The 12,185-nt window shown below is 64.0% G+C and overlaps 8 protein-coding genes across 8 annotated transcripts; 6 read left to right on the top strand and 2 right to left on the bottom strand.

Moving 5' to 3' along the window:
- Nucleotides 1–153: 153 nt before the first annotated feature.
- Nucleotides 154–1,125, top strand: OSTLU_13371 (predicted protein; the record flags this gene model as incomplete). Its single annotated transcript, XM_001422001.1, has 1 exon — nt 154–1,125. One exon carries the CDS (start codon nt 154–156, stop codon nt 1,123–1,125), a length of 972 nt encoding a protein of 323 aa, XP_001422038.1.
- Nucleotides 1,126–1,465: 340 nt separating this feature from the next.
- RPL30 (Ribosomal protein L30, component of cytosolic 80S ribosome and 60S large subunit) lies at nt 1,466–1,925 on the bottom strand (the record flags this gene model as incomplete). The annotated part of the gene is made up of 2 exons (XM_001421870.1): nt 1,466–1,572; nt 1,697–1,925. The coding sequence occupies 2 exons, from the start codon at nt 1,923–1,925 to the stop codon at nt 1,466–1,468; spliced, it is 336 nt and encodes a 111-aa protein (XP_001421907.1).
- Nucleotides 1,926–2,979: 1,054 nt separating this feature from the next.
- OSTLU_89444 (predicted protein) lies at nt 2,980–4,413 on the top strand (the record flags this gene model as incomplete). Its single annotated transcript, XM_001422000.1, has 1 exon — nt 2,980–4,413. One exon carries the CDS (start codon nt 2,980–2,982, stop codon nt 4,411–4,413), a length of 1,434 nt encoding a protein of 477 aa, XP_001422037.1.
- Nucleotides 4,414–5,192: 779 nt separating this feature from the next.
- OSTLU_28147 (predicted protein) lies at nt 5,193–5,633 on the bottom strand (the record flags this gene model as incomplete). The annotated part of the gene is made up of 1 exon (XM_001421869.1): nt 5,193–5,633. One exon carries the CDS (start codon nt 5,631–5,633, stop codon nt 5,193–5,195), a length of 441 nt encoding a protein of 146 aa, XP_001421906.1.
- Nucleotides 5,634–6,062: 429 nt separating this feature from the next.
- Nucleotides 6,063–6,442, top strand: OSTLU_18573 (predicted protein; the record flags this gene model as incomplete). The annotated part of the gene is made up of 1 exon (XM_001421999.1): nt 6,063–6,442. A coding segment is annotated over one exon (380 nt), but the record flags the coding sequence as incomplete, so codon positions are not given.
- Nucleotides 6,443–6,566: 124 nt separating this feature from the next.
- Nucleotides 6,567–8,336, top strand: CHR3504 (predicted protein; the record flags this gene model as incomplete). The annotated part of the gene is made up of 1 exon (XM_001421998.1): nt 6,567–8,336. The coding sequence occupies one exon, from the start codon at nt 6,567–6,569 to the stop codon at nt 8,334–8,336; it is 1,770 nt and encodes a 589-aa protein (XP_001422035.1).
- A 772-nt stretch (nt 8,337–9,108) lies between these two features.
- OSTLU_37691 (predicted protein) lies at nt 9,109–11,184 on the top strand (the record flags this gene model as incomplete). The annotated part of the gene is made up of 1 exon (XM_001421997.1): nt 9,109–11,184. The coding sequence occupies one exon, from the start codon at nt 9,109–9,111 to the stop codon at nt 11,182–11,184; it is 2,076 nt and encodes a 691-aa protein (XP_001422034.1).
- A 240-nt stretch (nt 11,185–11,424) lies between these two features.
- FBP16-4 (peptidyl-prolyl cis-trans isomerase, FKBP-type) lies at nt 11,425–12,082 on the top strand (the record flags this gene model as incomplete). The annotated part of the gene is made up of 2 exons (XM_001421996.1): nt 11,425–11,589; nt 11,672–12,082. 2 exons carry the CDS (start codon nt 11,425–11,427, stop codon nt 12,080–12,082), a joined length of 576 nt encoding a protein of 191 aa, XP_001422033.1.
- Nucleotides 12,083–12,185: the final 103 nt, after the last annotated feature.

Below are 12,185 nucleotides of genomic sequence, written 5' to 3'. Positions count from 1 at the left end.
TCTGACGCGTCTCGGCCGGCCGCGCGCGCGATGACGCTCGGCGCCGCGCCGCGCGCGCCGCCGTCGACGCTCCGCGACGTCGCGCGTCGCTCGCCGGCGCGTCGCGCGCCGCGGCGCGCGCGCGGCGACGCGAGACGGCGCGCGCGCGTCGCGATGACGTCGACCGGGACGACGACGCCGGCGACGCGCGCGCAGCGCTACGGCGTGGACGAGCGCTACTGGCGCTGGCGCGCGCCGCGCACGAACGAGACGCACGCGATACGGTACACGGAGGCGGTCGGCGACGGCGACGGACCGGCGGTGGTGCTGGTGCACGGATTCGGCGGGAACGCGGACCACTGGAGAAGAAACGTAAACGCGCTGGCGGCGACTGGCAAGCGCGTGTACGCGATCGATCTGCTCGGGTACGGGTACAGCGATAAACCGAATCCGATGCTGCGAGAACAGAACGAGATATACTGCTTCGAGACGTGGGGAAAGCAGATTGAGGATTTTTTGGACGAGGTGGTGGGGACGCCGGCGTACGTGGCGTGCAACTCGGTGGGCGGCGTCGCGGGGTTGCAAGCCGCCGTGGACGCGCCGACGAAGGTGCGCGGGGTGGTGCTGATGAATATCAGCCTGCGTGGATTGCACGTGAGCAAGCAGCCGGCGATCATTCGACCGTTCGTGAAGGCGCTGCAGCGAACGCTTCGAGAGACGAGCGTGGGAAAGTCCTTCTTCGGTTCGGTGGCCAAGGCGCGGACGGTGAAGAATATCTTGTGCGAAGCGTACGGAGACTCCGCGCAAGTCACGGATGAGCTCGTGGAGGCGATTCTCAGTCCGGGATTGCGCGAAGGCGCGGCGGAGGTGTTTTTGGATTTCATCTCGTACAGCGGCGGTCCGCTGCCCGAGGAGTTGTTGCCTCGATGCGACGTCCCGGTGCGCATGTTCTGGGGCGATAAAGATCCGTGGGAGAACATCGACCAAGGGCGGAAACTATACGCGTCGTACGCCGATAAGTTCATCCCGCTCCCGGGCGTCGGACACTGCCCGCAAGACGAGGCCCCCGAGCTCGTCAATCGTTTGCTCGTCGAGTGCGTGGACGAGTGGGAGGCAGCGCGCGCCGCCGCCGCCGCCGCCGCGTAGTCGAACGTTGATCATCATTTTGTAATCTAGATTTCTATCGCGAGCGAACGAGCGAACGAGCGAACGAGCGAACGAGGAACGAGCGACGCAAAAGAGAGTTGGGTTCAGAAGGTATGCGGACATTCTCTTCATGACGTCGCCGAGACGACGTCTCCTCAGTGGAAAGAAGACCAGATACAGAGTTTCATCACCACCCGCGACGTTTGACCGATTTAAAATAACTCTCGAAGCGAGTCGATGATCTATTACAAGCAAACTCGCGACGTCGATCGCGTCGCGATCGCCCGAACCAATCATCGTCCGAAGAATCGCCCGCGCGTCGCCGAACGGCTTCGCGCGTTTACTCCTCCGGCACCGCCTTGACGATGTCGGAGTCGCCCGGATCGGTGATCGACATGCAAGACACGCGGTAGTATCGACCGCACGCCGTGCCGAGATCGACGTTATCTGTTCACGCGACGCGTTCGTCGTCTTCGTCAGTCTCTCGCGCGTCGTCGCCGTCTTTAGGGTTTTCCACCCCCCCGTCCTCGCGCGTCGCATCGCGTCGAATCGCGTCGCCTCGCGCACGCACTTCCGGCGTAGTGATGCACCCCGGTCTTCGCCAACATCGCGTAGTACTCGATCTCGCTCTTGCGCAGCGCCGGGCAGTTGTTCGAGATCAGCACGAGCTTCGACTGTCCCTTGCGCAGCGTCTTCAGGCACTGCTTGTACCCGAGCGTGTACCGCCCCGATCGCATGACGATCTGCAGTCGCGCGTTGATGCCCTCGGCCGCCTTCTTCGATCCTTGCTTCGGAGCCATGATTTTATCCTCGCGCGTTGCCTTCTTAAGAGCGTCCTGAGTGCTCCGCGACGCGCGACGATGTGCCGCCGGTCGCCCCGCGGGGTTCGCGCCGGCGCGCGCGTGAATTCCGCGATCGCGCGTCGCGCCCGTAACCGCGATTCCCACGATCGGTCATCGACGCCGTCGATCGGTGATCGCGCATTCCGCGCCTCGCGACGCCCATCTCGGAATTTACGCGCGTCGCGGGGTCGGCGAACGCGAACGCGCGATGATGGGGTAAAACGCGCGCGCGATGCGAACGAATCGCGCGATTGGTTTTATGCGCGGCGCCAACATCCCGCGCGCGGCGTCGGTCGTCGGTCGCGCGGCGCGGCGCGCGACACACGGCGACGTCGCGCGCGTGACGCGCGACGGCGGCGACGCGCGCGGCGGCGCGCGGCGACCGACGGCGACGACGTCGACGCGGGACGACGCGCGCGAGGCGATGGACGCCGCGCATTCGACGCGGCGCCGATCGCGGCGCGCGACGCGCGGCGCGACGTCGCGTCGCGCGCGGGCGGCGATGTGCGCGGTGACGCTCGCGACGCTCGCGAGGGCGCGATCGGGACGCGCGACGGGCGAAGGCGCGGGCGGGGACGGGACGACGCGAGACGCAACACCCAACGCGCGGGACGACGCGGGCGACGCGCCGGGGTACGTCGACGCGAGCGCGGGGACGCGGTTCGGGACGATGGACGACGCGTTGATGCGCAGGATCGTCGAGGACGAGGCGCCGGACGATCCGGACGAGATGTACGGGGCGGACGAGGACGAGGACGAGGAGGCGTACGAGGACGAGGAGGAGGACGAAGACGACGCGGGCGGTTCGACGGCGCGGTTGGGCGCGAGGGCGCCGACGAAGCGACAGATGATGAAAATTAGACGGGCGCGAATGCGCAGAGAACGCGATGAGGCGGCGCTGGGGGCGTTGGAGGATCCAGACGAGGCGCTGCGTCGCGCGAGAGACGCGCTCGCCGGCGCGGGCGACGGCGCGACGGGAGGGGAAGAAGACGCGCCGTCGGCGGCGAGAACGATGCCGACTCGACCGCCAGCGAACGCGGCGGCGATAAAAGAGCGCGCGGCGGCGCGGCGGCGCGCGGGCGCGACCCCTCGACGTGGGTTTCCGCAAAGCGTGCCGGGGTCGACGAAGGGCGCCTCGTCGAAGGACGCGAGACAGCCGGGATGGGAGTTGACGTTCAGCGACGAGTTCGACGGTGATGCGTTAGATTTATCGAAATGGCGACCGAAGGTGAACGAGAGCGCGCCAGGTTTAGAGCGACACGGCGGACAGCAACAGTTTTACGTTCCCGAGATGTGTAAAGTCGTCGACGGCGCGCTCGTCATCGGGACGCGGCGTCAGCGAGGCGTGCGCACTGCCGCGACGCCACACGGAGGTGCCGTGGGTCATCGTGGTCGCGGTGATCAGTATCCGTTCCTGTCGTGCTGGGTGGACACGAAAGAGGCGTTCACGCAAACGTACGGGCGAGTTGAGATTCGCGCGAAGATTCCCGAGTCCAAGTGTCCGGGCGTTTGGCCGCAGCACTGGATGTTACCTGACCCCGAGAAGAGCGTGCCGAAGCGCGCGTGCTGGCCGCTTGGCGGGCAAATTGACATCATGCAGTCGTACGGCAGAGGTTTGGGCGGGCCCGGGACGCGTGCGGGAACGGTGGAATCGGGATATCATTTCGCCCCAAAGGCGGAGTGCGGCGCCGAAGGCTTCTCGCGAAGCGCGTACCCGCCCATGATGGACCCCGCGATCGATTTCAGCGCGGATTTCCACACGTATGCGGTGGAGTGGTCGAAGGATAGCTTGACGTTCACCGTCGACGGTCATCCCGTGCATCACTTGACGCGCTTTAATGTGCCCATCATTCCGCGATGGCCGTTTTATCTCATCCTGAACACCGCGGTGTCGCCGTTCGGCATGCCTGCGGCGCTCAATCAGTGCGACGATGACATGTTTCATTACGTCGACTACGTTCGAGTGTACAAGCGCGCCTCGGCGCAGGTCAACGCGGATGTCTGGCGTTTCCTGTCTTTTTCCGTCGTCGTGTTGATCACGTTCGTCGCGGCGAGCGTGTGCACGCTTCGTCGCGCGTTCAACCGGGACGTCGATGATTACGGCATCATAGACGGCGACGACGAAGACGAAGACGTCGATCTTTTGGCGTTCGATGAAGACTTGTACATCACACATGCCGACGAATTCGGCACGGCGACGCACAAGCCCGTCAAGGCGTTTTCGTACAGCGTCAACGACGACGACGATTCAACCATTTCATTCAATCGACGTCGCACCGACAGGACCGAGGCTGCGACCCCGCTCATCGGTGACGTCGCTTTAGCGCTCCCCGACGACGGCACCGGTCGGTTCAGATCGAGCGGGCCGTACATTCGTCGTCGCGCCAATCCGCCGAAGAGCTCGCGTCCCGGAGTCTACAGCGACGTCTGGGCGCGAGACGAATAGCCCGCGCGCAATCATTAGCAAAACGAACAACGTTGCAATCTTCTAGAATAGAGCTAGCTAGTCACTATCATCGCGTCGCGCTCACTTCCGCCCCCCTCGGCCGAGCATGGAGTTCGGATTCGCCGACCGTCCTCGCCCGCGTCCGCGTCCCCGCGCGCCGACGAACTTCGCCCGCAACCCCGTCACCGCCTCCGCGTCCAGATTCGTCTCTCGCACGTGATCCCCCAGCGTCGCCCCGACCCTCGCGGCGTCGACCCTCGCCGATTCCAACGATTTCGCCAGCGCCGCGGCGCCGCGCGCCGCGTCGTCCCTCGCCGCGGCGTCGACGCACTCGCCGCACCGCGGCGCCGCGCCGCGCCGCTGCGTCTTCGAGAACGCGCTCGCCGGTTTCGTCGCCCCGCACGCCGCGCACGTCGCGTCCGCGTCGTCGTCGACGGCGCTCGCGCTCTCCCTCGCGCGCGCGCGCTCGATCGCGGCCTCGGCGTCGACGCACGCCTTGCACGTCCCGGCATCGTCGCCGCGCTCGCGCATCCTGAGCAGCGCCTTTTTGCTGAATTCGATCGCGGGCAGGCGCTTGCGCGCGCACCGCGCGCAGTCGAAGGCGCCGGCCCACGTTTTGGGGTCGAGCCCCGACGCCGCGCGCGCGTCGGACATCGCGAGGCGAAGTGACGCGGTCCGTCTGTCGTTTGATTTGCTTACAATGGTCGCGGTCGCCTCGATCGACGCGCGTCGCGCGCGCGCCGTCCGTCGCCCGTCGCTCGATGCGCGAGTAAAATTAATCATTCGTCGTCCCACACGTTCTCGTCGTCGTACACGAACTGCGCCCCCAACATGTACGCGTCGTTCTCCGCGTCGTACTCCGCCTTGACGCGCTTCACCGGAATCGACACCGCGTACATCGTCCCCAACTCCTCATCCGTGTTCATGCTCACGTCCACCTCCTGCGAATCGTCCACGTCCACGAATTCCCCGACCACGGTCATTATCTTCGCCTTCATCTCGTCCATCGAGCTCTCGCTCATCGTGCACCGATCGGCGACGAGAATCATTCGCAGGCGCTTCTTCGCCTCGTTCCGCGCGTTCTCCTCCGCGCTCGGCGGGAAAAAGATTCGATACGCCTGTCGCATCTTCCCCCAAAAGTTCAACTCCTCGCTCGTCTGCGCCTCGTTCGCGATCGCCCGCGTCCGCGTCGTCGCTCGCGTCGCCCGCCCCATCTTCATCCGCGGCGCCCGCGTCTGCGTCGTTCTCGGCGCGCGCGCGCGCGTTCGCGTCGTTCGCGCCGACGTCGACGCGATCGGCATCATCGACATCGTCGACATCGTCCGCGTCCGCGACGCGCGCGCTCGTTCGCTCGACGCGCGCGCGCGCGCGTTCGATCGATCCGACGACCTCTGACGCGCGGGGCCGGTGGATTTTGAATCATCGTTCGGACAGTCGGACAGTCGGATAAAAAAAGTACAAACATCGACAACAATGCACGAAAAACGCATACAATACGCGTTTTCGTGCCCGCGACCGCGACCGCCGCGACGATCCAAAGGCGCGAACATTACGGGCGCGCGCGCGTTTCGAACGATCGACGTCGGCTGTCGACGTCAAACGCGCGCGCGACGCCGCGACGCGACGCGACGCGACGCGACGGCGCGACGATGGCGCCGAACGGGGCGAAGCGACGCAAGGCGTCGTCGCCGATCGCGGGCGAAGGCGCGGCGAAGAGCGCGCGCGAGGACGACGACGCGGGGGGAGATGCGCGGGAAAAGATGATGACGACGACGGAACGGGACGGCGACGACGACGACGGCGCCGGGGGGGGGCTGGTGCGAGTGAACGCGGACGCGGAGGAATCGTACGATGATCTGACGGCGTCGGCGCTGACGGGGATCGAGGCGCACGCGATCGAGGCGGAGGCGGAGCTGCAGAAGGCGCGCGTGGCGTCGCCGAGCGGGAAGGGCGGCGGGAAGGGCGCGAGCGAGGACGCGAGCGCGGCGGCGAGCGGGACGACGAAGTTGGACGATAAAAAGTTTAAACAGTTGGACGCGCTGCTGGATCAGACGACGATTTATTCGCAGTTTTTGAGCGAGCAGATGGACACGCTGGAGGACGAGCACGGGAAGGATGGGGACAAGGCGAAGGCGACGAAGAAGCGGAAAAAGATGAGCGAGAGCGAGGAGTTGGAGGCGACGAGAAAGATGCTGCCGCTCATGGAGGGCGGTTCGATGCGGGATTATCAGCTCAAGGGGGTGAATTGGATGATTTCTTTATATCAAAACGGCTTGAACGGAATCTTGGCGGACCAGATGGGTCTCGGGAAGACGGTGCAGACGATTGGTTTTTTATCGCACTTGCGATCGAAGGGCGTGTTGGGACCGTATCTCGTCATCGGTCCGTTATCGACGCTGAGCAATTGGGTGAGCGAGTTTCAACGTTGGACGCCGTCGATTCCCGTGCTTTTGTACCACGGCACGAGGCAAGAACGCGCGGAGAAGCGAATCGAATTCTTGCCGACGTCGACGCCGATCAAACCCGATTTCCCCGTCATCGTCACCTCGTACGAAGTCGTCATGGCCGATCGCAAGTTTTTGGCCAAGTACAACTTCAAGTACTTGGTCGTGGACGAAGGTCACAGATTGAAAAACTTTGACTGCAAGCTCATTCGCGAGCTCAAGTACATTCCCACCGCGAACAAGTTGTTGCTCACCGGCACGCCGCTCCAGAACAACTTGCCCGAGCTTTGGTCGCTTTTGCACTTTTTGCTCCCAGACGTCTTCAGTTCGCTGTCGCAGTTCCAATCTTGGTTTGACTTTGCCGACAACATCGGGAACGACGAATCGCAAGAGCAGGAGGTGGTCGATAAGAATGAACAAGAGCATCGCGCGCGCGTCGTGAGCAAGTTGCACGGTATTTTGCGACCATTTTTGTTGCGCCGATTAAAGGGCGACGTCGAGCTTTCGCTTCCGCGCAAGAAGGAGATTCTTTTGTACGCGCAAATGGTTCCAAAGCAAAAAGAGTTCAACGACGCGTTGGTGAACAAAACCATCACCGAGATGCTGACGAAATTCGCGGGCAACAGCCACATTCCCGTCGGTCACACCGCTGTGAACAACATGCTCATGCAACTGCGGAAAAACTGCAACCACCCGGATTTGATCACCGGCGGTCTGGACGGATCCATCATGTTCCCCTCCGCGGACGAACTCGTGGAACAGTGCGGGAAGATGCAGCTCCTCGATAGGTTGATGACGCGCCTGCGCGCGCGCGGACACAAGGTGTTGATCTTTTCTCAGATGACGCGCATGCTCGACTTGCTCGAATCATTTTTCCAACAGCGCGGCGAACCGGTGTGCAGAATCGACGGCTCGGTGAAACAAGACGACCGTCGCGAGTTCATCGCTCGATTCAACGAAGACCCGAAGTACGGCATCTTTTTGCTCTCGACCCGCGCGGGAGGATTAGGCATCAACCTCACGGGCGGTGACACCGTTATCATTTACGACAGCGATTGGAACCCGCATCAAGATTTGCAAGCGATGGATCGCGTGCACAGAATCGGTCAAACCAAGCCCGTGCACGTCTACCGCTTGGCCACGGCGAAATCCGTCGAAGGAAAAATGCTCAAAAAAGCCGCCTCCAAGCTCGCTCTCGAGAAGCTCGTCGTCACCAACGGCGGGTTCAAACAAGAGAAAAACGACGACGGTCGCGCTTTCGGCGCTGACGAACTCATGGCTCTCCTCAAGGGCGAAACCGGCGCCAACGACGAGGATTCACCGCAGTCCGCCAACATCTCCGACAAAGATTTGGAAATCATCCTCGACCGCCGCGACTTGCTCGGCGAGATCCCCCCCAACCCGCCGCGAGGAATCGGGTTCGAGGAAATCGAAGACAGGTCCGGCATGAGCTTGCTCGGCAACGTCAGCGAAGCGTGATATTCTTTCTTGAAATTCTGACATCGACACATTCTAGCTCGCCTCGCGTCGCCGCCTCGAGATTTTTGCCGAATCATCACCCTCGCGCCCCATTGCCCGCCTCGCCGCCTCGTCCGCGCGCGCCATGCCCAACGCGCGCCCCGCGAAGCTCCGCGGTGGGGTGTCGTCGTCGTACGTCACGAGCGACCCGCTGTTGCTGCCGCGCGTCGAGGCGTTCGCGCGGTCGAGCGCCGGCGGCGGCCTCAACGCATTGCGCGACGTCGACGCGTGCGCGCAGTACCTGCGCTCGCAGTACAGGCAGTACGCGCGCAAACCCGTCAATCCGTTTCGTAAGGCGGTGGAGCGCGCGATGGCGGAGGCGCGCGCGCGCGGGCGGTGCGACGACGGGAACGGCGACGACGGGAACGGCGACGACGAGAAATTTAGTCGAATGGACGGCGAAGGCTCGAGCGATCACGAAGATAGCGATGATTCCGAGACGAGCACGAGTGAAGCGACGAGCTCGGACGGGACGAGCGACGAGAATGGGGCGATCGAGAGGGATGAGAACGGGATGGACGGCGGCGACGAGGCGGCGACGACGGCGGCGTTCGCGGCGCCGGAGGTCGTCGCGGCGGCCGCGCAGCGGGCGTTGAAGTTGGAAGCGGAGGCGAAAGCGAGCGCGTCCGGGTCTAAGGCGGTGAAGGAGGAAGAGTCAGCGCACGAACGCGCGGTGCGGGCGGTGGCGGAGGCGAAGTCGCGCGGTCACGAGGTGAAGCTGAACGAGCGCGGAATGAAAATCGAACGCCTGGAGAAAAGCAAGGATAAGAAGCGAGGGAAAAAAGGTAAGGGGCATCGTCGCAAGCGGAAGGGTGACCGAGACAGCGACAGTGAGAGTTTGGATGAGGATGAGTTTGGACGAACGACGAGCGCGAAGGCGTTTGCGCAAATGACGTCGCCTCGCTCGGTGAAGTTGTCGGATTTAGGCGGGATCGAGGACTCGCTGAAGGACATCAAGGAGCTCATACTGTGCCCTTTGATGCATCCCGAGTTGTACGCATGGCTCGGGGTCGATCCGCCGCGCGGGGTGTTGCTTCACGGCCCGCCGGGTTGCGGCAAGACGACGTTGGCGCACGCCATCGCGCAAGAGGCGAAAGTGCCCTTCTTCTCCATAGCGGCCACGGAGATTGTGAGTGGAATGAGTGGCGAGTCTGAAGCGAAGATACGTGAGTTGTTCCAGTCCGCCGCCGCGCACGCGCCGTCGCTGATTTTCATCGACGAGATCGACGCAATCGTCCCGAAGCGCGAGAGCGCGCAGCGAGAGATGGAACGTCGAATTGTCGCCCAGCTGTTAGCGTCCATGGACGATCTTCAATCAACAATCGATGGCACGGACGAGGTGGATCGACTAGCGCGGTGTCGTCGCCACGTCACCGTCATCGGCGCCACGAATAGACCGGACGGTATGGACGCCGCGCTTCGTCGCGCCGGACGCTTTGATCGCGAAATCATGCTCGGCATTCCAGACGAAGCCGCGCGAGAGCGCATTTTGCGAGTGCAGGCGACCAAGCTTCGCTTGAATGGAGATTTAGACTTGCGCGAAATCGCAAAGAAAACGCCCGGCTATGTCGGCGCGGATTTATCGGCGTTGGCCAAGGAAGCCGCCGCGTCGGCGGTCACGCGCATCTTTAAAAAGCTCGAGGACGAGGAAAGGGCGAGCGCGGATGTGACGATGGACGAGGGTGTCGCGCCCGCACTGGGGGGGGACACTCGTCTCGCGACTGGTCGCTTAGCGGATCCGCGTCCGCTCACCGAGGACGAACTCGAGGATCTAGCAATCACCATGGAAGATTTCTCCCTCGCGCTCACGCGCGTGCAACCGTCGGCGCAACGCGAAGGTTTCACCACGACGCCGAACGTGACTTGGGACGACGTTGGCTCGCTCACAGAAATTCGCGAAGAGTTGAAGTTCTCCATTGCTGAGCCCATCGCTCATCCCGAGCGATTCCAAGCGATGGGTTTGAACATCTCTACGGGCGTCTTGCTCTACGGCCCACCGGGGTGCGGCAAAACGCTCGTCGCCAAGGCGACGGCGAACGAGGCGATGGCGAATTTCATATCCATCAAAGGTCCAGAGTTATTAAATAAGTACGTCGGTGAGAGCGAGCGCGCGGTGCGGACGCTGTTCCAGCGCGCACGAAGTGCGAGCCCGTGCGTGTTATTCTTTGACGAGATGGATTCTCTGGCGCCGCGTCGCGGAAGCGGCGGCGACAACACCTCAGCCGAGCGCGTCGTGAACCAACTTCTCACCGAGATGGACGGTCTCGAAGCGCGAAACGCGACGTTCTTGATCGCGGCGACGAACCGACCCGACATGATCGATCCAGCGATGCTGCGTCCCGGGCGCTTGGACAAGCTCTTGTACGTTCCGTTGCCGCCGCCGGACGGCCGAGTCGCCATCTTGAAGACGCTCACGCGCCGAACGCCCATCGCACCAGACGTACGCGTGGATCAAATCGCGCTCGGTCGATCGTGCGAAGGCTTCAGCGGCGCCGACTTGGCGGCGCTCGTGCGCGAAGCGTGCGTGGCGGCGTTGAAATCGATGACGCTCGAATCGACGCCGACGGTGACGACGAAGCACTTCGAAGAGGCGTTCACGAAGGTGCAACCCTCGGTGAGCAAGTCGGATCACGCGCGTTACGATGAATTGCGTCGAAAGCTCCGTCGCGAGCGCGGGACGATCAACAGCGCGCGCCGCTCTTCCTCCGCCGAAAATCTCGCCGTCGAGCCCGCGTCCAACAAGCGCGTTCGCCCCGGCGACGACGACGACCGCGACGACCGCGACGCGCCCGAATTAGCCACCTCTTAGCGATGTCACGCGCGCGCATCGCGTCCATCGCCGCGCCTTCGACGCGTCGCGCGCGTTTCTTCCGCTCGCGCGCGCTCGACGCCGCGCTCGACGCGTCGATCGTCGCCATTCCTCGACGCGAGGGCGTCCCACCGCGCCGATCCGCGACCCCGCGCGCGCGCGCGCGCGAACGCCATGCGCTGTCGACGCGCCGTCGCGCCCGCGCGCGTCGGCGCGACGCGAGGACGACGCGAACGCGCGATGAAGACGCGGCCGCGCGCGTCCGCGTCGGCATCGAGCGACGTCGCGCGACGCCGCGACGCGCTCGTCGGCGCCGCGCTGGCGCTCGTCGCGACGCCGGGCGCGGCGCGCGCGAAACTCTCGGGAGGCGTCACGGGAGGGGTGCCGATCGAGAACTTTCAGCCGGTGCGCGAGACGACGACGACGACGAACGCCGCGAACGAACGCGACGACGACGGCGAGACTGACGACGCGCGACGCGACGCAGATCCCGGGAACGAACCCGCCGATACTGTACTACGATTTACAGGGCGCGAGCGGCGCGACGGGGGGCGTGCCGAAGGGGGCGCGCGTGGCGGTGCACTACGACTTGAAGTTTCGGTCGGTGACGGTGGGGACGTCGAGGCAGGGCGCGGGCGTCACGGGAGGGACGCCGATCGGATTCACCGTCGGGCAACCCGCGGGAGAGCCGGGAGGACCGTTCATACAGGCGTTTAACGAGGGGATCAAGGGCATGGGCGTCGGGACGGTGCGACGGATGATCGTGCCGCCGGAGTACGCGTACGGGCCGAACGAGGTCATGGAGATCCCGGCGAACGGGACGGTGACGCTCGACTTGGAGCTTTTGAGCGTGGCGAAGGATCCCATCACGCGCGGCGTCAAGGGGGCGCAGGAGTAGGAAGTGCGCGACGGCGATGGGTGGTGCTATCACTTTATTGTAGTATTGCAACTCTCGACAACTGTTTTGATTCCGTTTGATTCCATTCGCCGCGCGCGCGGAG

The sequence above is a fragment of the Ostreococcus lucimarinus genome, chromosome 16 (genome assembly GCF_000092065.1).
Source record: "Ostreococcus lucimarinus CCE9901 chromosome 16, complete sequence".
Taxonomy (NCBI): Eukaryota; Viridiplantae; Chlorophyta; class Mamiellophyceae; order Mamiellales; family Bathycoccaceae; genus Ostreococcus; species Ostreococcus sp. 'lucimarinus'.
Note: the sequence above shows the minus strand (reverse complement) of the source record. Positions and strands in the feature narration are given on the sequence as shown.